At 41.7% G+C, this 21077-nt stretch overlaps 1 protein-coding gene across 3 annotated transcripts in view; it reads left to right on the top strand.

Moving 5' to 3' along the window:
- DLEC1 (DLEC1 cilia and flagella associated protein) overlaps positions 1-21077 on the top strand; it is a 41974-nt gene that overhangs the window by 15993 nt on the left and 4904 nt on the right. For 2 of the 3 annotated variants that reach the window (XM_030489569.1, XM_030489578.1), the window contains exons 17-35: positions 1538-1631; positions 1837-1967; positions 2278-2436; positions 4243-4382; positions 4625-4778; positions 6213-6323; positions 7908-8038; positions 9016-9201; positions 9674-9741; positions 10936-11087; positions 11612-11715; positions 12644-12714; positions 13559-13776; positions 14800-14934; positions 16777-16899; positions 18126-18220; positions 18308-18392; positions 18933-19133; positions 20009-20170. In XM_030489569.1, coding sequence (XP_030345429.1) covers positions 1538-1631; positions 1837-1967; positions 2278-2436; positions 4243-4382; positions 4625-4778; positions 6213-6323; positions 7908-8038; positions 9016-9201; positions 9674-9741; positions 10936-11087; positions 11612-11715; positions 12644-12714; positions 13559-13776; positions 14800-14934; positions 16777-16899; positions 18126-18220; positions 18308-18392; positions 18933-19133; positions 20009-20170 — 2520 coding nt within the window. The remainder of the gene's footprint in view (positions 1-1537; positions 1632-1836; positions 1968-2277; positions 2437-4242; positions 4383-4624; positions 4779-6212; positions 6324-7907; positions 8039-9015; positions 9202-9673; positions 9742-10935; positions 11088-11611; positions 11716-12643; positions 12715-13558; positions 13777-14799; positions 14935-16776; positions 16900-18125; positions 18221-18307; positions 18393-18932; positions 19134-20008; positions 20171-21077) is intronic. The other variant, XM_030489588.1, reaches the window with a different exon arrangement.

Below are 21077 nucleotides of genomic sequence, written 5' to 3' on the forward strand. Positions count from 1 at the left end.
TGCTCCAGGCAGCAGGCTTTCTTCTTTCTTCATCTCTCAAGTGTGATACCACAGAGTTTTACCCTTCTGAATGTTTTTCTGGGTCACTAACCTGTTGCTTATCACTTTGTCACTCCCGTAGCGTAAAAGTTTTCCAGTTGGGAGGAGTAGCCAATGAATGATTAGATTACCTCATAAACAAAGGCACTGTTAGTGCAAAGAACTACTGCAAGCACGGAAGAGCTACAAAAGGCACAAAAGCTGCAGCTTACTAGGCCTTATTCCACTTGTCCCATAATGGGACAGATTGCTGCTGCAATTTTCCACTTGCTCAGTGTCCTCTTCACTATATCAGGATCCTTTTGATCTTGAACTCCTTTGTGAAAAACAGGCCTGTTACTAGAGCCAGGCAGCAAGACATTTCCCATCAATGGTCTTCCCATTTTTTCTAAAAGATACTGCTAACTGGCATTTCGTTTTATCCTTGCTCTTCCAAGAAGTTCCTTTTCAACTGAAGACAACCATTTCATACTTTCCAGTTATCCAGTGTTGCTACATGTGTGGTATAGGTAATTAAGTCATTTACTGATAATATAATGAGATTCCTCACAGTTTCCAATTGGATTTTTAGTCTTAGAAGAATTTAAACTGTGCTTAGAGATAATTGTGCTTCAGGGAACAATGTTATTTGCTGTAATTAAGAAATAATGTCTGAATAGATCTGAAGAGCAGACCAAAGATTTTGAGAGCTCACAGCTCCCTCACAAACAGATCCTTCAGCAAAAAAAAAGGTTGCTCTCAGAAGAAAGAGCAGAAAGAGTAAAGTTCAGAAGTCCTGTTACACTTTTGAAAAATAGGGGAAAGGTTTAAAAGGCTTCAAATAGGATAACGTTTTTGGAAAGAATGGATTTTCTTCAGATTTCAGAAAACACTTTCACCTGTGTGAAGATAGCCACTGTGCTAAATATAGTGCTGTATAATCTCACTACACATAGTGCTTTCAGGATACATCTCCACATCTGAGCTATCTTAGTCCCCAGAGATCTCATTAGCAGCATCCAAGGGGTGATTGATATCATCCTATAGGTTAAAATAGGTTGGAGGAATTGCTCCCAGCACTCACTAGTTGGCTTTATTTTCAGTAAAAAGAATGCTAGGACATGAGGTCAGTTGTAGCTCTTGCATCTATTTTGCAGACACCTGAAATCCAGTCAGGTGAATCCCACTTCTCTTGTCCTTGTTTTACATCAGAGGAGAAAGGAAAGGGAGGATACAGCATTATCATGAAAATACCAGTGCATGGCACTGGGTTAGTACTGTTCAAATCAGAGGTTAGGTGAAGTTCTGTGCCTTTCCACTCCTACTGTGTGCAGTTTATGTTAAAACACAGGTGAAGATACAGTATATTGTAGCTAGATTCAAGGTGTATTATTAGGTTGTAATGTTTAGTGGTGACGAGCATATGGTTAGAGTTTGCAAAGTGTGTGATGTAAGACTTGCAATACCTGGTTTGCAGCTTACAGTACACTAATTGTCTCATGGACTTTAATTGTTTTAGATGTGGAATAACAGCAAATCACTGATCAAGTACACATGGGAGAAAATTGTGTCCTGTGACATCATGGAAGTTGAACCTCATACTGGCATCATAGGTAAAGCTTCTGTGACTTGCAAGCAACAATTAATGACAGAAATACTTAAATTGGTAGGAGTGGAAGAGTCACAGAGCACTATAGTGCAACTGGAGCCAGCAGGAGACTTCATTTGGTTCCAGGAGCTTCAAGAAGAGGCTTGCAGCAGGTGGTTTCTTTTTCTTTGCAAAATGGTGAGGCAGGACCCTGAACTTTTCTTTTCTAGATGTGAATAAATGCTGTGAATTTGAACTGCTCATTACTGGAAGCAGACCTGGGTCCATCAGCTGTAACCTGCAGTGTAAAGTTGAACCCTGTACAGAGCCTGTTGTGCTGCATGTTGAGGCTGCTTTTAAGGTACGCAACAGTTCCTTGTTACAGGATAACTAGCTGTGGGGCCTGGCCATTGTCCATATACAGCTTTTTGCATCTTAAAGGTGTGACAAATCTAAAGCATTTACAAACAGGAGGTATTTTTGGTGTCTAGTAACTACTGAGGCAATGTTGATACTCCCACGACAATAAGAATTTTTCTGCATTACACGCAATGCATTTGCTTTCTGCTGTTCTCTGTGAAATTGAATGTTAATCTTAGATAATTTATCCTTCTTAATTAGGCAGTTTTGCCAGAAGTGTCCATTCTGACATCTGTTTCCTTGTGTCCTAGGGTCCACTTCTTCATATTGATGTTCCATCACTCCAGTTAGGTTTGATTAAGCAGGGTGAGAGTGTGTTACAAACCTTTAAGATTCAAAACCTGTGTCAGCTGCCAGCACAATGGAGTATGCAAGAAAGCAAGGTTTGTCTAGCTGAAAGGAATGAAGAGGTGAGTTACTACTATAGCTGGCTATGCTCCTTCTTTAGCTATTTCTTCCTTATACTCACGAGTTGTGATACTCATTTCAGCTACCAAAAGTTTGAGGTTTTGTGACTTCTTATGAAACTGGATCTGCACAGTTCCATAAATGCATAAGATCTTTTAAGATTAAATGTTTCTTTGCAATTTTCTCTATTTCCATTTATTACAAATCCCCTGATCGAAAGAGACATGGAGTATTTTCTCTATGACAGTGATTTCAGCTGCTACTGATATAAACAAAAGAGTAAGACTTTCTCAGAACTGAGGCTGCTAAACACTCCTCCTGCACACCTACATCTCGGACAAGAATCTCAGCACCCACTGAATTGGGCCTTTTAGCTTTAAACAATAGCTTTGAAATATGCAGATGTGTCCCCAAAGAACTTCTTACCACAATGAATACTATAACTATTGTTTAGTATTATTTAGACTGTGGTGTGTCAAATGCAGTCCATTCCAGTCTTTGACTTCAGAGCTCATTCCACCAGTTCATATGAAATAACTGAATAACTTAAGCATCTTGAAGGTAATACTTAGGCAAAGAATTGAGGGAGAGTACTTTTGATTATTTTGGCACACATAAAAAAGTGAGCTTTATAGCTAGGTTTCTCCTTGATGTTATGCATTAGAGGGGAGTGGGGAAATTCAGACTCTAGGTAAGTGCTTTTTGTTGTAATGAAAAACCAGATTCTGCCTGGGGGCATACCCATGAAAGGAAATGAATTAACTTGCTTCATGGCAAAAGTGGTCTAGATCCTGTTCAGATGTTCTGGTTTTTTGGTTGGTTTTGCAATGGAGAGAGGAGCTTGTTAAGTAGGAACTTCTATCAACCATCAGGAGCTGGAAGCCTGCAAGAAGTTGTACTGTATCCCCATGACTTCTTGAGCCTTGGCTTGTGGTATTTTTTACTACGTATCATGTAGATATGTCACTAACTTTGGGTGAAAGCTGATGGCAAAAATAGAAGATTTATGAATAGTGGTTATGACAGCCTTGCAAAATGTGTTTGTGTGTGTGTATGTATGTCTGTCCCTTTTTCCCCAGAACAATTACAATCAGAACTGCATGATTAGGGATAGGCATGCTCTGGAGGAGACCCTGTCCTCACAGTCCTCAAGCCCTTAGTTCTGACTGTTTTTAGTTTTGTCCCTGCAATTCCCAGCAATTTCCTGAACCCCAGAGAGATTTTAGACTTTATCTCTCGAATTTGTCGTCCCGGAGCCCATCCACATCCCAATGGAGCTCATAGATCAAGTGCTCCATTCCTCCTGCATAAGAGCTACCTCTTTCTTTTCCTGAACCTCTTCAGCCTCCACCCCACACTGGTGCTCCTTCTGTTTCCAGAACAGCCTTCTTTCCTTGACCTTCTGTCCAAGAGTCTCCCCAGCCTGTGGCACCTTGCATAGCTGCTGCTCAGCCCCTCCGCCTGGGAGGAGACTGCTGCTGACTGCTTCTCCTTCCCGTTCCCCCTCACTCCATGCACAGGCATCACAGTTACGCCCTTAGCTCTGAGTACCCTTCTCTTAAGTCATTGCATTTTTATTAGCTGTCCACATAGAGGCAAAGTTTTGCCTCCTTGTCTAGCCAGGTTTTCACAATGTTAGCCCTGTGCTTGCCGAAATCAACCCAGATGGGAATCCAAAGGCAGAGAGAAAGGATATGTCTGAGGAAAAACTAGACACATGCAAGTCCTAATTAGTTTGTGTGGCTTCAGCATTTTATACTTGCTATGCAGACGTCAAAGACATTTCTGTTTCCTCTCTCCTCTCCTAGGTATCTCCCTTTACTATTCAACCATCTGCTGGAGTAATACCTCCTTTGGGTATATGCTCTGTGTCCGTTCAGTTCACATCATTGCAGTGCCAGCGTCTCCACACAGTATTAGAACTAGAGGTAGAAAATGGAGAAGGAAGGTAAGGGGAGAAAATGTTGTTCTGCTTTGTTTTCTTCTCAAGATTCACCTGGGATTTTACTTTAGGTAGTTTTATCTCTTAAAAATATATAGCAGGTACTCAGAGTGGGGTTGTGTATCAATGAACTATCCAATAGCTAATATTGCTAAATAGATGTAATCATCGTTCTTTCCAGCATGCTGTTGCATGTCTAGCACATCTCATTAGCAATAACAATAGACCATCTGTGTGTTTATTTCCAGGCACCTTCCTGTTTTTGTTGAAGTTCAGGCCCCCCAAGCATGCCTGATATCTAGTCATCTAGTATTCACTGAAATTTATACTGGAGTTCCTGCTAAAGCAACCAGCAGACTTTTTAACCAGAGGCTGCTGCCAGCAAAATACTTATGGGGAAAGGTAAATGCTCTTCTAATGAAGTATACAGCAGGGATGGAAATTGCAATTTCTATCAAAGTACAAATAATGACTACTCTTAAAAGCTTTTCTGATCTCTCTCTTGAATAGTGCTTGCTGCTTACTTGCTTATGAGCAAAACTTCAATTTGAGACCAGCCTTGATGAAAGATTGATGTCAATATTCTCTTACTGTTTGTGGATCATCCCTGGGAGAATGGGTGGGCAGAGATGAGGGGAATAGGATGTAAGCTACCAGAGTATTAAACAGAGTACCATGGCAGTTTAGGGTTTGCATTTTATTTAGTAGAGCAAAGAAACAGTCGTGCTTTCGAATTGTATAAGTTTTGCTTAAGTTTCATATTCTGGGTGGGATTCAGCTTTCAGATTAGGACCCCAGAATTTAATATCGGCATGTAAGATGTGATCTGAACTCCATTCTCAGTCAATGGAAATCTCAGCAGAAAGTTGGTCACCAGAACAAGTATGTCTAGTGCTGTTTTAGGTGCTGTAGAGTGTTATCCCTGACCTCCAGGTCTCACTCAAGAAATGTGTTCCCTTGTGAGTCCTGTCACACAAGCCAGCCAGGCATGTATTGCTTGGCTACTCTCTGTGCCTGTGTTTAGGCAACTGAATCCTATCCCATCTATACAGTCAATGAAGTTCAGAGAAGTATTTGATAAAATGGACACCTGCTTTGGCCTGCATAATGCTCTCTAGCACATACTAATTGGATGTCTGTTGGGTACAATGGTGACACCCACTACACATACACTTAATTGACTTTGTAAGCTGAATATTACTGTCACTGCCTTGGTCATTCAGATCTACTCTGACATCCAGGGTTCAGCTTAGTTGCTTATATGAAAGCATTTAGCACCATCTAGGATGTCCTCAGGTGCTCAAGGGGTCCTAACAGAGCATGCAGATGATATAGGGCCTACAGGAAAACCTTTTGGAACAGGTGGAGCCTTCCTAGAGGAAATATCCACAGCATTTTACATGGTGTCTGATGTTTAGGTGTGAGCAACCAAATAACCCCTGGATTCATGCCATGTGCAGTTAAGTCACTTAGTCACCAGGACTGTCTTTGTAGGCCACCTCTTCAGTCAGTTGAGAGAGATGGGGCACCTCTAGGATCCTGCTCCAATGCCACACATGTTGACTTCACCCTGGAAAGGCTTGTGACTGAGAGAAAGAGCAGAGACTCTGCTCCCAGCCCAAATGCCTCATTTGGGTACTTGAAATCATTTGAAATGAACGTAGACATGAGGACTTTATTAACCATAGGTGAATTGCAAAGCAAGCCTCAGTAAACTATATATGTTACTACCTGAAAGTGTCCTAAACCTGAGAATACCTCAGTCCTATAGTCTTCTTTGATCTGAAGAGAAAGCCTGAGAAAATCAGCTGAATGTCTGTCCTTTCTGTTTGGCAGCTCATTGGAAGTCAGGCAGCTTTCTGCTCTGCCACTGTCTCCCCAGCCAGTGGCACATTAGGCCCAAATGAAGAAAAAGAATTCTGCATAGAGCTGTCAGCTAACATTCTGGTAGGTTTAAAAACTGATTCTATTTTATCAAAACAGGAACACTGGCATTCTTATCTTGACTCCATCTGTCAAATGGAAGGATTTTTATATACAAAACATAATGCTCTTTCTCCTGTACAATATCTCTGAAATTGCTTTGCTTAGAGGTGTCATGGTTGAAGACAAGAATTAAAGCAGTCCACATGGTATGCAATTTTTTACCCTGCCTCTTTGTTTCTCAACTGTTCTTGTTTTCTTGCTTTCTTGAATGCCTATTCAGTTACTCCTAATGCTTATCTTTTTTCTTGGAGCATACAGATCCTCACTTTAGATTATTCCAAATGAAACGGAGAAGACTGGCATAGATATTATCATAGAATGATTTGGGTTGGAAGGGACCTTAAAGCTCATCCAGTTCCAACCCCCTGCCGTGGGCAGGGACGCCTTCCGCTAGACCAGGTTGCTCAAAGCTCCATCCAACCTGTTTGGGTTTGGTTGTTGTTTGAGATGTGTGTTCTTATCTGTAATACATTTGGTTTTCCGAATGCAGTTAGGCATTTTGACAGTTGAAGTTTTGACAGTTGAAAACTTAAAAGGAGCTGATGGGACTAAGAGCCTGTAAAATAGGGCATAGACTGCAGAGTTTACGAACTTCAGGACTTCAGCCGTAGGCCTAAATTAATGCAACTAAATAAAGGAGCTTCCTATAGTATGGTGTATTAGTTGCCATTACAGCTACTGGAGACATAACTTTCATTTATTAGCTTAAAAGTAGGTGTTCAATACTCTAAGAGATGCCCTAGCAGATCCCAGATGCCCATGTGTCTGGCATATGTGGCATAGAACCCCAGTAAATGTGAGCCGCCTTCATGGAAAGCTGGAAGCTCAACAGGACACACTGGGCATCTGAAAGGGCATTTTTGCGTGTGCCTGGGGAACTGAATGCCATCCAAGCCACCTATCAGAAAGGTGAGATAGATGCCTTAAGTACCATTAATCAGTGGAGATTTAGAGCTCATGTTTGGAGTCCATCTTTATAGATGAACTCAAGGGCTCATATTTAGGGAATTAACATTTAGATGTCTGAATGTGGAGCTAAATCCCAGTCTGTAATTTTATGCAGGATGCACTGATTCGTGTATTGATAAGGCAAAAGAAAATAATAATGTTGAATTAGCCAGAGATTGGGCCACATAATTCATCCTACAAGTCCTGCTTTAGACCCAGGTAGAAATAAAACCTTGGGTTTGGAAGACTATTTAAACATAATTAGAAGCAATTAATGCTTAGAGCTTCAACACTTGCAATATGGGCATTGTGTCAAAAATCACTAATGGAGCACTTTTCGGCTTATAGACTGATGTGGGTACAAAGCCAACAAACAGTCATAAATTTCTTTACCTTGGTACTGCTTTCTAAGCCACTCTGATGCTGGCTGAAAATGCACTTAAAACAACTCAGTAAAACTTTTCACATTTCTATTATAGTTCTGGTTTCAATCCGGTGAAGCTTATACACGTTTTCTAAATAAGTTTCTTAAGGAAGCTGCCTTTCCTCTGTGGCATTTGCTTCATTTGCAAGGAAACTTGACTCTTTGCCTTTCAGGGTGAGCTGAAAGACCTTGCCCTTTGCTGTAGCATAGAAGATATGATTGAACCCCTCTTTCTGAGCATTTCTGGAGAAGTGAAAGGTCTGCATGTCACCTACTTGGTACCTTCTGACAGTGGAGTTGCCAGGTAAATCAAGGGTTTGCCCCCAAACAGTACAAAAATTACTTTGTCCTGAAACAAAAATACAATGGGAGAGGGGAAACATCTATGTAAATGTCATTCCTCCTCCTGCTGTAGGCAGCAAAGATAGTAAAATGTGCTGGGACAATTCACTGAAGGTGCCTATGTGAAGAAAAGGTACTGGGTTTACACCCTAGCCGAAGTCATCATCTTCATAAGCCCAAGAGAAGACTGGAGAAGAGCACTGCTCCCCACTGTTTAACTGAAACAAATTAAATTAGCAACTGTGAAGTCATTAATTCATGAGTAATAAATTGGTGTGAAGTCAACTGCACATTAGTGGAACTCATGTTTATGTTTTGTGTCTGTTCTCCCTTTTGTTCCTGGCACTTGTAACTTACCAGTTGCCTTGATGCTTTTGTGTATAAAGAGCAGGAAAAATTACCTTTCTCCCTGGTAACTAAAGAGTGGGGCCTCTGAAGTCTCTCACATGTTTGAGTAAGAACTATTTTCTGTAGTGCCAAAAATTTGTGAATTCATCCCTTAGATGTGAATTTAGAATTACAGAATTACACCCAAGATCCTGTATTTTGGACCATTAAGTTTTGTTGTTGCACTGTGAGACATGATGTTAAAGAAAGATGAATATACTTCACTTTACCTTGGTATATGTGACTGATTTTTATTTTATTTTTCTGATATGTGGCATCATTAATCTCTTTTGGAATATGCTTATCTATAAGTAAAAATGGCTTTAATTTGGTAAGTTGGCATATGTTATACATAAAGATATTGCTCAAAATAAATCTTTACATGGATAGAAGTGAAAAAAATGAAAATGCTGATGACAAAAATCGTAGGCTGCATGGCTGTGTGACACTGTTCATCACAACCACATTGCATACTGAACACTTTACTGAAATTACCTGTGGCATAAGAAAATAAGACTTATGTTTTAATACTAATGTAATTTTTTCTGACAGCGATGAAAGACAAATGCCACAAAGTCCGTGTGATCTTCTTTTGGACTTTGGATCTGAAGTTGCATTCAAAGACATAGTAAAACGTCAGCTAATTCTTACCAATCACACTGGAATCAGTGCTCCATTCAAACTAGAAGCTGATTATTTTACTGGCTACTCGCTTACTCCAGAACAAGGAATCTGCCCGTAAGTCTTGCTTTTCTGCATAGTGACTCCAATACTAATTTAGGTCCGGATTAAATCTGAAATCGGGATAGAGTGCTGTTGCGTCTGTCATGAGGTATACTTTCTCCAGTGCTCTGGTGGGGTTTTTTAAGCTCTTACTCTGACTGTGGTAATGAAACCTGCTGGTGAGATTTCCTGCAGAAACAGACAGCTTGCAATGCGAGAACTGAAGATTTAGCTGGTACAAGTGGTGAACACTCTTGTTCCCAATGGACATAAGCTGGTTTACCCTGGCCAAGGCTCTGTTGTGTTAGATTGTAAACAGAGTCTTACAACTCTCAAGTTGATTCACTCTTAAGGATGTTACTGTCAAAAAATGCTTTGCAGGCAATCCTTTAGGTTATAATGGCCACTAATTTGGGAGTTGGGTAGAGCTGTTACCTTAGCAGAGTCCTCCTTGTTTCACAGAAGTGGCTTTTTTAATTTCTTCAAGCTCCTCAAGCTACTTGGTGAAAAGAAGAGGGCTCGTCTCAATACATGCAGCCAGAAGAGCACGGTCAGGTATGATAATAGCTGTTAATCCCTTAGTGGACAGAAGGCAAGAGCCAACTGACTGAAGTGTTCAGCATTAAATGTGCCCGTCAGGCATGTTATTTGATTCCGGAAGTATCTGGCTAAGTCTGCACTGTTAAATGACTTAGTTCCTCAGTGCATTTTTGAGTTTGAAAGCACACAATACACAAGCATTAGGTCAACTTCTCTCTTCCCCCTACTTCTTTTTTCTCTCCCCACCCCCAAGCCCCTGCTTTCTCTCTCCCACTCTCTTTCTTTCTCCCTCTCTTTCCTCTTCTTTTTCTTGAAAACAGCAGTTTGAAACAAAGATGAGTGATTCTGGTGATAGTTCACTCCCAGGATTGCTCCCAGCACACCGTATGGATGACATGCATAACATTTGGCTATTTCCCTCCTACACAGTCTTCCAATGCCATCACAGCAGACTTTTTTTCTCTCAAACCCTTTCATATACCTTCCCTGCTGTGGAAAGCTACAGCACAACCCATCTATCATCTCTGATGCATTGTACTGAAAAACAGTAATATTTGGAGCCACATGAGACCCAGGGAGGGGGAAAATGGGAGAAAAATGCTATAATGTGTGGTTGTGTCTTCTGTATCCAAAATAAAACTTGGACACATTGGTACCTTGCCATAGTGTTTGGTATCTGTTACAAACACTGAGCTTTTCAGCTGTTGCATTAGTACTTAATATTGGAAGAATGCTGTTCTGACAGATTCCATGCAAGCTTATTGATTTATAAGGCTAGGTGACTCAGAATGTGGAAAGGCTTTGCACTTTGTAATTCATTCTCTGTGTTGCAGAGCACACAGAGGTAAACAAGCAGCTGTTTAGAATGACAACCAGTTAGCACAAACTTTATCTTATTTTTCTCAAATTGAGGGTGTTTTCATGTAACCATGTAGTCCTTTGCATATCCCCAAAACTCCTGGATCAGGTTGCTGGAAGGGAGTCCTGCAAAATAACCTCTGTGAGAACTAACTCTCAAAATCAGATTATGACCCACTGCAGAAGGGAACTTGGGTAAAGAGGTATGAATGTGGGTTGTGTCAATGATCTCAGGTTTTTTTGAAGCTGGTTAACACTAGCTAAAAATATGGTCCTGTATATTCTTTGAAAGACTAACTTTGTTCCATTTCCTCAAAATTCATCAAATGCTTCTTTGCTGTGCTCCTTCAGAGTTTGCAGCAGCGTTGCTGTCTCATGGGAAGGGAGTAGCTTTCCATATACAACCTTCCACAGGAACTCTTAAAGCCTTCCAGCAGCTAATCATAGAAATAACAGCTTACAACAATATGTGGGGAGAGTACCGAGATGATCTTGTCTGTAAGGTAGGTGGGGTTTTGGTTTTAAGTGAAGAATTGCTATGGCAGATTTTACACCAATTATATTTCCCAGACTCCTTTCTGTTAAAAATACCTTTACAGCTTGCTGGGACTTGTGTAAGAATTCAGGGTATATATTTCTATACCACTACCTCCAGTGAGGGACAATTGTTTGCTCTTTCAGAGCATGGTTCAGTTCTGGAGTAACATGTTGATCCCTTGGGAGGTTTCCATGTGCCTTTAATATGACTGGAACAGTTTTGATTTATAAAATCTGTTTGGTAGCTGGCCAGTGCACTACTCTGCTCTACCAACATAATATATTGTGTTGTATGAAAAAGCCACAGGAAAGCTGATAAATACAATCTCCTGCTGAGAGGAGCTTTCATTAGCATATGAACTAGATGCTGTTAAAAGAAACCAATAAAAAAATACTTGAAAATCCAATCATTTTTCAATTATTTTTTTTTTTTAACCCAGAGAACTAAAGTTTTATCTTGATTCTAACAGCAACAATTCTCTTTTAATAGGTGGGAGACTTACAACCTAAATTAATTCCTATGCAAATGACTGTGAAAGGCTGCCCAATCTTCCTGCAGATGACAGGACCACAAACAAAGTCACCCATAATCAGGTACAGCACAAAATACTGTCTGAGAATTAAATACTCTTGGACTATAGACAACATAAACACCTGTTCCCATCTTTTTGTGATATAATGAAGTTAGCAAAGTGATTGTCAAAGTACAGTTTCTGCTTTTATAACACAAATACACTTGTCTCTGCCAGCATAATTAGAAAAGAATCTGCATACAAGCCTTCTTAGGTTTACCAGCAACCACTGTTCTGGGCTCATAGTTGTAGAAGTTCACCCAGTCCAGCCTTGTCTGATGCTGTGGAGATAGAAACTGGTGCACATTGGTACACAGTGGCAGTTACCATCATCACCCACAGTTCATTTCTCCCTGCCCCTTTACATGGATCAAGAGAAAAGATAAATACAGGCAGGGGAAGGTTTAAGCCTTCTTGTACAGCAAATTGTACCTGCATATCTGGGTGAGGGGTAAGGGTTGGTTTATGGAGACCTCAACACTTCACACTCAGCCAGCTGCCATGCAGCATGGCTGCTTCTTTCTGACTTCAGAGGAATTAGCATTGTGTATCATACTACAGCCAAGAACATCTGCAATGTCAGCTCTGCATCAGGGCATAAAAAATGGATTTAGCTATATTCAACATAAAAAAAACTCACCTTATGCACCTGGAAACATGTCTGACATGGGTAACTCTGCCATGTAGCCTTTCACTGCCACTGCCAGAGCGTTTCACACACCTGACTTCACATGTTTACCTTGAAACATCTGAGACAATTAAGAAACTGGAAAAAAGAGACATTAAATAAAGCAGCATTGTACTTCACAGTATAGGCCATGCTTTACCTGATAGCTTCTGGACAGGTTGCTAATGCAACCAGATGTTTCCACTGTTAAGCAAATCTTTAATGATTTCAAACATCCACTCTTACTTTCTGCATGTACTGACAGCAAGGTTTCCCCCCTCAGATTTGGTACTCATGTCTCTGGAGGGCCTCCTGTCTTTCGGACGGTCCAGCTCAACAATCCCACTCCCTTTGGTAAGAATGACTTTTGTACAGCAACCACTGACGCCCAGAGAAGTTCATAGAAGGACCCATTAACATGTTAAGTAACAGACCTACTTGTTTCCTAGTCAAGATGGGGTTTGTAAAAAATAGCAATAGTATATAAGAGAGTGTGAAAGCTGTTTTCTAACTTAGTACAGAACAATAATACATGTTGTCAGGTCTTTATATCTATACTAGTATTTATCATTATGGTATTACTGCCATGAAAATTAGTTTGTGTTGCGTAACTGTAAAGCAGGTAAGCTCCAGCGAGGGTGTAGAAGAATATATGTCATTGACTCAATGTGTTGTTACTATGAAACGACACATCTAATCCTGATGTGCCTGGGGTTTCGCTCCTTGAAAAGATGGAAACTCAGGATTTTCCACCCTGTTTTTGTAAATCTTTCACAGCACTAGCCCTGGTTAATCAGATGTGCTACCTCCTTAGTGGCATCATCTGGCTCTCCTGAGTTTAGTCTTTATCTCTTGAGTGAGATTAAACACTTCAGATCAAAGGTCAATCACTTTTTTTTTTTTCCTGAATGCCACCAAACACATCTGCTTAACAAACAAAATGCTCATAAGTTGTTTTAATGTTATTAACTGTATAGGTTAAGACCTAGAATGTGGCCAAGCCATAATCAGAGCACAGTACATGTGGTCTTAAATCCTTTCAGTTTACAGCAAAAATTGAAAACTTAAGATATGCTTCACTACAAATCCGGTTGCTAGACATAAATTCATTCCTTGGTATACTGGTTCTCTGGTACCAGCAAAGATATGAATCTTCTCAGTGACCAGAAGTAATTGTCCTTTCTCCTCTTCAATTCAGACATCTGCCTGGACTGGGAAGTTTACAACCAAGAACAAGATGATAACAAACTGGTGGACCTGTTGATGTTCTTTGAAGACCCTTTTCCTCTTAAGGACACAGATGAAAATGAGACTGCATCAATTGGTAGCACCTCGGAGTCAGAGATCGTGTTAAAGTTGGATCAATCTGCCATTCCCTGTGGAAGCATTTATCCAGCTTTGCAAACCACCGATGAGGTCAGCTGTTAGTCTGTTTTTCATACTGCTGCTGAGATACATGATGGGTTTCTTGGCATGAAAGGTTGAAAACAATAACATGAGATATAACTTGTAACTAAGAGCTGGATTGTTACAAGAAATGTCAGCTCCTCTCACAGTCAAAAAAGCAATACATGAGCAGATGGCCATTGGTATCAGCAATCAGTTTCCAGAATGAGCTGTAAGCAAATAGCTCTTCAGCTTCTACTTTTCTTAAAACTGTTAAAGAAGCTGCTGAGATACTTTTTAAAATACTGTCTTTGGAAAAGCTAATGCCATTTTTACATGAAATTGTTACAATGACTGAAACTCCTTAATTTGGGTCTACTTTTCTTTCATGGGTGCTTTCTAGTGTCAGTATGTGCAATAGTCAGGGATCAGAATCTAACCTGCAAAGTTCAAATTACAGCTAGTGATATGGAGGTATTTACCCTAGTGCTAAAGTAAGATTGGTTCTGTTAGATGTTACCATGTTCTAAGAGAGCATTCCATGTGAAGTTTGATTATAATATGGCAATTTACTGTCTTGAAGGGCTGGGAGTGACAAAAAGATATCATGCAGGATATGTATATTTCTGTGGAAAAAGCTTTACAAAAAAAGATATTAAAATCTCATTTTCTCTGCTTCAGCTCAGAAGACACAGTTGTTTTGAATACATCTCTAACCTTTCTTATGAAACAAGGGAACATTATTGCTCTAGAGTGCTGGCTTGTATAATAGGCCAGAGATGACACAGCTGAGTGCTTTGCTGGGTAGAACAGGACCCACACATGCACATTTTCCAAGGGGTTCAGGAGCTGCTTCAGGACAGCAAACCTATACATGAAAAAAATTAATGTACAAGACACATCCACATGTCCAGCTTTTGTGCCAGAAAGAAAGCAGCTGGAGCTGGCCATGCTTACTGACTGACTAGTGCAGCAGTTCCCTGTTCACTTCACTTACATTCCTACTCTGCAGTGTAACAGTTTTAACCATTCCCCACCCTTGTGTCCCTGCAGTCTTCAGGGTCTGACAGCAAAGAGAAGGAAATCATCACCCAAGGACCTACAGTACAGAAACTTGTCTCTATACTTGTACGACCTCATGAAGGGGTTCCTGCAGACAGCCCTTACTCCATTACTCCAAGACAGATAGTAAGATTTTACATTTTCTTTGTGCTTAAGTTTACCATATTTTCTGCAGGACAGAGGAGACAGAGAAGGAGGAGGAGGTAGCTTTGGTTTGAGGTAGAAGCTACTAAACAGTGAAACAGTAAGCTAGGAGGCTTTGGGATCTTGAAGATGACCATGAGAAGCTTTCAAAGTCAACAGAGAAAAGAAAGTGTCCTTTGAACAGTTAGCTAATGACTGGAATAAAGTGTTCAGTTGTACTAGGCTCTCTACAGTGGCATCTCTGGTCTTCTTACTTGGGTTGCCTTAGTGAAATGTGTGGCATTAGATGGGCAGCATCCAGCCTGAAGCTTTGGAAGGATGTCATATAACCAGCATAGCTTTGCTAAGTAGATGTGGCAGAGCTAGAAAGCAGGCTGCTGCTCTGTAGACAGCTCTTTTGGATAAACTGTTGTAACCCAAAGTGCTTCAAAAGTAACTGTGCAAATAGGGGCCAGTGCCACAATTCCTTAGGAGTAAGATAAAGCAAAGAGAGCACTGGAAAGATCTCACTGAGGGACAGGGTTGCCCAAAACATCAGTGTGTCAATTTTGATTCCTAATTATTAGCAAGCTTTTTGCCAAAGAGGTTCAGTTATGAGTTAGAATGAGCTAAAGATTACATAAAAGAAATAATTACAGAGATGGCATCTCAAATACATGAAGCCCGTGAGCAACTCCAGGCTTATTTGGGCTGAGATAGTTCCAATAAGTGCTTCGTTGTGGAGGCAGCCTCTGTCGGGGCAGCCAGCAGTGGGGTTTACCCCTGTGGAATGGATCTGATGCCTGTGGAGTCATTCAAGTTGTCCTCTGCAGAAGTATTCTCCGTGTTTCTACTGTTGCTCCAGGAAGGTCTGTTAGCTCAGGTGTTGTGGAGCACGGCTGGCCAGACCTGGCTTAAGTCCATGTCTGAACAGCTAAGTTCTCTCTGACCGCAATGCACAGACCCTGCAGTGTTGTATGACATGACGGAGCTCACTAGCTCTGCTCTGGCCCTGCTAGATCTTAGGCAGAGCTCTCTTACACTCCTCAATGCCCTGAGCAAGGGGACACAGCGCAAGGAGAGCTGAGCTAGTTTTGCTTGTACTGAGTGTAGGTCCAACAACAGCAAACATTTCGCCCAGTGGTCACATGAAAGGAGGGAGTTTGTGTCTGCACAGCAGGAGCCTGAAAGCAGTACACACCACACGGCCCCTGAGCTTACAAACTTGGCTAGACATGAGTTGGCTCTGTAGGGAGGTGGCGAAAGTTTTTCTGTAGCAATAGCAGATTTTAACCCTAACATGCATAACGCACCTAAAGAAAGCAGAATCTATTGAATCTGTAAATCCCAGAAAATCCACTGTAGCTGGCTAGTGCATTTGATTACATTCCCTGCTTTCATGTGAAACAAAAGAATAGCAAGGATTAAACTGAACTATAAAATATCCTTAATTCACAATTGTAACTCTTCAAAAAGTGCTTCTTCTACCTGTGGGCATTGTCAGTCATGGGAGAATCATGTGAGTTAGCCATGGAGTAAGAGTGGGCAGAACTGGGTATTTTTAAAAACAAACACACTTACATATGCTTGTGTACTTAGAGAGTTGATCTGTGACTATGCTTAAACTCTGTTGATGATAGAGAGTGGCTACACTGATATTTGCAGCTGAAATAATTGTCGGGTTTGTTGTCACTTGTCATTTTAGTGCAAGCCTGAGCAGAGTCCCTGCCCAGGAGATTTCCTGCTGCTTGCGCAACTCAATTTTAGCTGCAGAGTGCTAAGAAGGATGCTTGCGCAATCCTAGGCACCTCCCTGCACTACTGAACAGTTGTCTCTCTACTGCAGGTGGTTCCAGGAGGTGGCAGCATCTCCGTTTGCGTCTCCTTCACCCCACACGTCCTCCCAGGGACAGTGACTGAAGTGCAGTGTGAAGGGTTTGTGCTGGGTTTCATGAGCTTAGACGACAAGGTAAACTGACTATCACAGCAAGGCTAAAGATCACAGAATCACAGAATGGTTTGGGTTGGAAGGGACCTTAAAGCTCATCCAGTTCCAACCCCCTGCCACAGGCAGGGACACCTTCCGCTAGACCAGGTTGCTCCAAGCCCCCTCCAGTCTGGCCTTGAACACTGCCAGGGATGGGGCAACCACAGCTTCTCTGGGCAACCTGTGCCAGGGCCTCACCACCCTCACAGGGAAGAACTTCTTCCTAATATCTGACCTAAATCTCTCCTCTGTCGGTTTTAGCCATTCCCCCTTGTCCTGCTACTACCTGCCCTTGTCAAGAAGTCCCTCTCCAGCTTTCTTGCAAGCCCCTGTAGGCCCTGGAAGCTGCTCTAAGGTCTCCCCGAAGCCTTCTCTTCTCCAGGCTGAACAAGCACAGCTCTCTCAGCCTGTCTCCATTGGAGACGTGCTCCAGCCCGCAGAGCATCTTCATGGCCTCCTCTGGACTCACTCCAAGAGGTCCAGATGACTAGAAAAGATGACTAGAAAATAATTGTTTCCCTTCCTCTAATTTATGTACCAGCTGCTGTGTACCTGGCCAGTCTGTATAAACAGTCCTGTTCCTGCTACCCTCTTACATCCTTCCTTAACTGGGGTTGTTCGTTTGTTACGTTTGCTTTGGAAGCATGCTGGGGTGGGAATGTCCCCATCTTCTTACATTGTCTGGTGCAGTAGACCCCAGACAAAAGCCCAGGATTTGAAACACTATCACAACATCAGGTTTTATTGATAACAGTAGTTAACAATGGGACTGAGACTCGGGACTGCTGAGTTCTGTTCCTGGCTCTGCATCCACCTTCCTGTGTGAATTTGGACAGCATCTCTCTCCTCTGGGAAACTTCCTCTTCCATAACTGCAGCTCAAAGGCTAATGTGAGGCTTGAATGATGTTATATGAATTGTTCTGCAATTCTCTGACATGAATTATTGCAAAGGTGCAAGGTATAATGAATCAATGATAATACAATATTTAATGAAAACATCCCTGATGGTTTGGATTCCTGGAGGAAGAAATATCTGCACCTGTATTAACCACAATTCAGAGTTCAACTACTGCTTAGCTTTTGCCTTTCCTTGCATGTTAACATCATGCCTTACAAACAGAATCCTATTTTGGCTAACAGCCTCTTGGTCTAAAAGTAGGGTTCAGGGTTTTAGTGCTATCAATTTATACATCATTTCTGTTTTCAGCTTGCAAAGACAGTACCTAACAAAGTGCATCGCAGGCACCGCTATGAAGTACCACAGCTACGAGTAGACTTCCAAGCTTTTGTCAGGCATGCTCTGTAAGTACCCTCACACCCATGGTACAGCCACAGAATGGATCAGCCTGGAGGAAAGGGCTCTGACCAGCTCTGGTTCTTTACACTCAGGTTGAAAGTAGACATGGATCTTGGCAGAGGAATGGTGTTTTATGCAGTGGCAAGTGACCTTATACCAGATCATCCTATGTTAGGAGTAAGTATTTCACGCACTGATGTATTCAGTTGGATTGTACTATTGCAAGAATTCAGAGCTGCATGCACCTGGTTTTTAAAATGCATCTTTATCTCCAGTAGCCTCATGTTGCAATTGTCTATATTGCACATAGGAAGATAAGTGAAACAAAAGGACCTCAAGTACTTTTTAGCCAGGAATGAGCAAAGCTGAGCTCAGGCAGCGCCTATTTTGTGGGTTTTTTTTCTCTTTCTTTGAAGAGGAGCTTGTAAGTAGAAAAATAAGTACTTAATTTCAGGATAAAAGGTCTGATAGAATGAGTCACTCAGAGCAGCCTGGTCCATTCCTGTGGCCCTTGACATTCAAAGACTTTTTAACCTTATTACATTATTATATACTGGGGGTTTTACTCAAGAAGTTTTGGAAAACACGAGCAGAAAATACCAGGTTGCTTTGGGGTAAAGCCCTTCAGATCCCTGCTGGTGCTGGATGACCAGGCAGACCAGCACAACCCTCTCCAGGGAGTTAAAACTAACCCGTTTTGAATCATTTCTCCACCAGGTTTTGACCAATTCGGTGATGACTCAGAGTTTGAAACTCATCAATTGCACTAAGGTTCCTCTGTACTTCAGGCTCCTTCTGTCTACGCCCTTCAGCCTCTCCAGCACAGATCCCCAAAAGAGCACCAAAACATCCCACAGCAAGAGGGAGGAAGAAGGACAGCAACCGCAACTTGTACTTTATCCGCAGCAGAACATGCTGGTAGGCTCAAAAATAATAATCCTGTGCCAGAATAGATAGTTCAGTGTAACTGGTGTGTTAGTGTGGCCCAGATGAACCACAAGAAAAACACAAACAGGCTAGAAATCTCCCAGTTTCAGGGGAAATAGTTGGTATATCAACAAAAGCTAATTACTGCAAGTTTGACCTCTATATTGTGGGTACAAAATGTTTTTCTGCTGTGGCCCTGATGAGCTTTTCTCATCAGCTCTGACCTGTTGCAACCTCCTGCAGGAAACCCTGTGGTTTTTGGAGCTCACCTAAATCAATAGCCATATATATGCCGGACAAATTAAAAGATTCCCAAGGCTGCAGGCCCTTATTTCCTTAAATTAGATGCAGGCAATGCAAACAGAAAGAATTGGTTTGTTTGGGGTCTACACAATGACGTTAAAGGAAACAAAGTCCCAAAGACAAGAATTAGCTGGGGTGCAAAGAATCACTAACAGTTGTATTTTTGAAGTGTGCTTCTCCTTTTCCAGTGTTCATTTTGACATGGAGGCACACATGTGGGAAGAAATAAGACTTGCACTTTTAAGATAGCTTTTGGGAATACGGTATTTGTAATGTCAGGAATTTAGAACAGGAATTTGTCTTCCTAGATACTGTTTCTCTGCTGTGGTTTGGAGATTAGTTGTTCACCTTTACACTTCGTATCTGTGTACTGGACTCATAGGAAATAGCCGTGGTTTTTCTTGAATTATAATGCTTGTTCCAGTGGGAATTTGGTTGCTGGCATGACACCTTTGGGTTCCAGTGGGAAAATGTGCATCTGGGCCTTTGAGCAATGTTTACTTTGGATTTCCTGCACACAGTGTTGTCTTATGTGATGGTCATCTGAATTCCTCTTCCCACAGGTGAAAGTGTCATTCCACACAACTCTGGAGTTACTTACGTATCAACATTTGCCAGATACCCAGCTGCTTCCTGGATTCCAAGTGCTCCAGTTTGAGAATGGAGAGAGAAAGCTGAAGTTTAATCAAAATCTGGTCATTGACTATAGTAACCGCACTACCCAGGTAAGATCAGAACCAGTTCTCTGGGCCCTGAGAAGGGGCTGTGTTTTATCAGCATCTCTGACTTGGATTGAATGTGCCTTAGGGTTTACTCAGGTCTGAAATACAGTCATCTCTGTAGTGTGTCATCCAGTTCAAGTGAACAGCCAGAGATTTGCAAATAGCTCTCCATTGAAGCTGCAGGTGATTCTCTCCATTGAGGCTGCAAGCGACACTGAGATGGACAGAGCAGTTTTGGGTCTGCACCCTGGTGCCCCAGCTATTTGGACAGCATGACAGCGATGGTGATCCAACTCAAACCAAGGGCAACATGCCCAGTCACAGTCTGACTCCCAATGTCCTTCTGAGACATGGGGTCAGGACTGTCTCAGCGACCATGCCAGCAGCTGAGTCACCAAGCATTGCCTCCTGCAGTACTCGAGTGCTTCTTGAAAGTCTCCTGGGTCTGTCTAACTCATGTGGTGTGGTCACAGCCCACACAATCTAAAGACCAATCTCTTCCAGATGGAAAGCTATAAACCCCGCAAAGTGTTCAGCAGTTCCAGTACACTGCAGGCATTGGTGGGGTTTTTTTTGTTTGTGTTTTGTTTTGTACCAGCTACTTCTGAGGAGTGATCTGTGTAAGGTCCGAGCATCATATCTAAGATGCAGTCAATTTACTAGTAATCTTGGGTAATCTGCACAAATTGAATGATTCACAGTGGGTCATCTACAGTCCTAAGGGACGTTGAGGTGCTGTAATGTCTGCATCTCTACAGAAAACCCAAATAACAAGTGAGGATGTTCATTCCATGTTATTTCATTAAGATCACAGTGTCTGGTTTGAAAACCTGTCCCAAAAAATTAAAACAACAACTTATTTCACTCAAGCTGTAGAATGGGGAATCGACTCTATTACGAAAGAACACAG

Source organism: Strigops habroptila, chromosome 1 (assembly GCF_004027225.2).
Source record: "Strigops habroptila isolate Jane chromosome 1, bStrHab1.2.pri, whole genome shotgun sequence".
In the NCBI taxonomy this organism is placed as follows: Eukaryota; Metazoa; Chordata; class Aves; order Psittaciformes; family Psittacidae; genus Strigops; species Strigops habroptila.